Here is a 3,330-nt window from a genome sequence, read left to right as displayed (position 1 = left end):
CTCTGCTTCATTAATATGAATGAGACATTCATATATTCATATCTGGAGCTGAACATTGGACATTGGGAGTGAATGGTATTCCTAAAAGTGAATGGTATTCCTAAAAGTTTAATGGTATTCCTAAAAGTTGAATGGTATTCCTAAAAATGGAAGGGTATTCCTAAAAGTTGAATGGTATTCCTAAAAGTTGAATGGTATTCCTAAAAGTTGAATGGTATTCCTAAAAGTTGAATGGTATTCCTAAAAATGGAATGGTATTCCTAAAAGTTGAATGGTATTCCTAAAAGTTGAATGGTATTCCTAAAAGTTGAATGGTATTCCTAAAAATGGAATGGTATTCCTAAAAGTTGAATGGTATTCCTAAAAGTTGAATGGTATTCCTAAAAGTTGAGTGGTATTCCTAAAAGTTGAATGGTATTCCTAAAAGTGAATAGAAATCTGAATTGGAACACTTCACCATCCAGGGTTTTGGAGGAGTTGGATTTGCATGAAATTATGATCATATAAACCTCCAATATTGATTAAATAAAATGTAGCCTATGTTGGCCGTGCACTTCATAGCCTGTTTTCAGGCTGCCTAAAGTGGCCTAAACTAAGATAGTTGCATTTTCGTTTCCAATATTATCTAATGATTGTCTTTATTCCTGTATATATATATTGGGACAACAAATGCCCACTACGATTTGTCAAACATAGACTAACTCAATATTATAGGCGAACGCTATTTATGTCAGTTTGTGTTGCACTTATCATTATTCTGATCGAAATTAGGACCATACCAGTGTTCCACCCTAGTAATTAAAACGCCCCCCTGATTGGACAGATAGATAATCCCGGTGGGCCTCGCGCTCCTACTAACGCGCGAGTGGGACTGAGCGCGAGTCACAATCTGCCCAGGGCGAGGGCAAGACGCATGCTAGAACCCGGTTAAGGAGGCACGCGCTCCAGTCTCTCACCCATGCCAGTCTTTAAACTCGTTTAACGTCGCTTTGCAAAACACACAATTACAGAAGTGGTTTTTAATTTATATGCGCGCAGGGGAACGTAAACAGGGCTGAATTCAGCAAGAGGCCGAATCCATTCACTGCAACTGTTCTGAAGAGCCACAGAGTAAGTGTGTTGACAAGGACTCCGGGAGAGTGTGTGAATACTCTCCACGACAAAAGAACGACAGGGAGGAAGAGGATACATTTAAATCGTATTTTTTTAATTGTCCTTATTTTGGAAGAGAAAATGAATGCCGGGGAAGAGAACCTGCTGAAGTCCATCAGCAACGACACTCTACTCGACCTGACGCAGCGCTATGGCCAGTCCGCATTCGGTTTTGGACCTGGTCAGGTTACTGGAAGTTCTGGAGGGCGCTACCCTCTCACACCGGCCGCCGACTTCCTCCACGGTCAGACGGGCAAGTCCAACGAGAGCGGCGGGGAGCAAACCAGCGATGACGACGACAGTTTTGACCCTCTGGACCCCCGGAAGAGGGGCTCGGGCTTCGACGATGACAAACACGGGGGTCCCCTTTCTAAGAAGCCCAAGGAGCAGCGGTCTCTGCGCCTGAGCATCAATGCGCGCGAGAGGAGACGGATGCACGACCTGAACGATGCGTTAGACGGCCTGCGCTCTGTGATCCCATATGCGCACAGCCCGTCGGTGAGGAAACTCTCCAAAATAGCCACTCTCCTCCTGGCCAAGAACTACATCCTCATGCAGGCACAGGCTCTGGAGGAGATGAGGCGGCTGGTGGCTTATCTGAACCAGGGACAGAGCATCAACTCGCCCATCCCCACCGCCCTTGCACCCTTTGGACAGGCGGCCGTGTACCCTTTCACGGGCTCGGCACTCGCCACCCACGCCGATAAATACTCAGGGACAACTGCAAGTCTCTTCAAGCACCACAACGACAAGCCTTGATATCGTTTCTCTGTATATACCCGAACTTCATCCAATTGTATCCATATATCGGTCTCTCTCTCCCACTTTCTATAGTTATTTGAATACGTTGGAATGGGGACTAGGCCTACAGAATAAAGTCTAATGCGTAAATCCTAAACTATGTTTAAATAACTGCTGCCATGTTTCATCCAGATTGAACAAAAACATGAAAAACAACACTGGCCTTTACTAAAGGCTAGATTAGGGTTGGAGCTAAAAAATAGCTTTTTTTTTAAATATGGGAGAAAGTGTTTATCTTTCCCTAAACTCTCCTCAGAGTTAAAGGAATTTGATGAGTTGTTGTGGCCGTGACTTACCATGTTTTAATTGACAGTTTGACATTTTATGTGTGACCATAAAAACGGTACCCTTGCAAAAGTTATGAGTGATCTAAATATCTCATTCTTGTGTACTATGCAACATTCAGCAAAACGAAGAAAAATACGGAGAGAGATGACGAAAACGCTTTCCAGTGTCCAAGTTCTTTTGCAGCACTGTACATTTTGAATCAACTTTCCCTAATTTTAACTGATGCTATGTGGGGAAACACTAGTTTATTATGTCATATATTTTTGAAAAGATGTATTGAGGATTTTGGTTTGGTTATTGCACAATTCACATGATTGTAAGCTATTGTACAACTGTGGAAAACTACTTGATCAAAGTACTGCTATGACATTGGTTTTCAAAACAACAGCCTGACGAAGCATTTGGTTGTGTTGCAACATGAATTTCATATATTGTTTATATGTCTTTATAAATAAAACATATATCTATGCTCGAATAGGCTGCTATTTGTCTTTTTCCTTAAACTTGATTCCACACACCTAAACCATGCACAAAATTAAATTGACACATTCAATCATTTTACTTTATCTAGAGTTTATTAACGCTGAACTGAACTGATTTGTTGTTTTATAGCTTTTGGGACAGTGGTCAGGTGATTCAGACACAAATACATACCATAGTTATGTTTGTAATTAACATTTGAATTGTCAATTTACCACACGTTTTTCAGTTGTAGCCTACAATTTGTTAAAATGGTTTGTGGTTTACCAGACGTCTTAATTTAAGGCATCCCTCGGTCTAAAATTAGTTGATTTGACTGAATTCAATACGACTAAAACATAAATAAACTGACCGTGATTAGGCTACCCATGTGGATTTCCAGGTGAGTATCAGCAATAGGCTATTATAAATTATCTCACAACAATTTAGGAAATGCACTCTTTTCACAATTTTTTTTCATATAAGCCTACAGTAGGCCTGTCTACAATTCTCGATGGAAAATCGCAGCAATTAACACCTAATCTCGGTCCTAGTTTTTCTAGGCTTCATGACGTTGACAAACCTATCCATCATTCATTTCTGCGTAATGTCGCGAATGAATGGGTTCCA

At 41.2% G+C, this 3,330-nt stretch overlaps 1 protein-coding gene across 1 annotated transcript; it reads left to right on the top strand.

Moving 5' to 3' along the window:
* Window positions 1-877: 877 nt before the first annotated feature.
* Window positions 878-2,710, top strand: LOC110492507 (class E basic helix-loop-helix protein 23). The gene has a single exon (XM_021566892.2). It carries the CDS (start codon window positions 1,234-1,236, stop codon window positions 1,909-1,911), a length of 678 nt encoding a protein of 225 aa, XP_021422567.1. The 5' UTR covers window positions 878-1,233; the 3' UTR covers window positions 1,912-2,710.
* Window positions 2,711-3,330: the final 620 nt, after the last annotated feature.

This window comes from Oncorhynchus mykiss, chromosome 16, assembly GCF_013265735.2.
Source record: "Oncorhynchus mykiss isolate Arlee chromosome 16, USDA_OmykA_1.1, whole genome shotgun sequence".
NCBI lineage: Eukaryota > Metazoa > Chordata > Actinopteri > Salmoniformes > Salmonidae > Oncorhynchus > Oncorhynchus mykiss.
The sequence above is the reverse complement of the archived record's forward strand: the minus strand, read 5'-3'. Positions and strand labels throughout refer to the sequence as shown.

Coding starts and splice junctions, on each gene's coding strand:
- LOC110492507 (XM_021566892.2), top strand. CDS start 1,234: ATGAATGCCGGGGAAGAGAACCTGCTGAAGTCCATCAGCAACGACACT.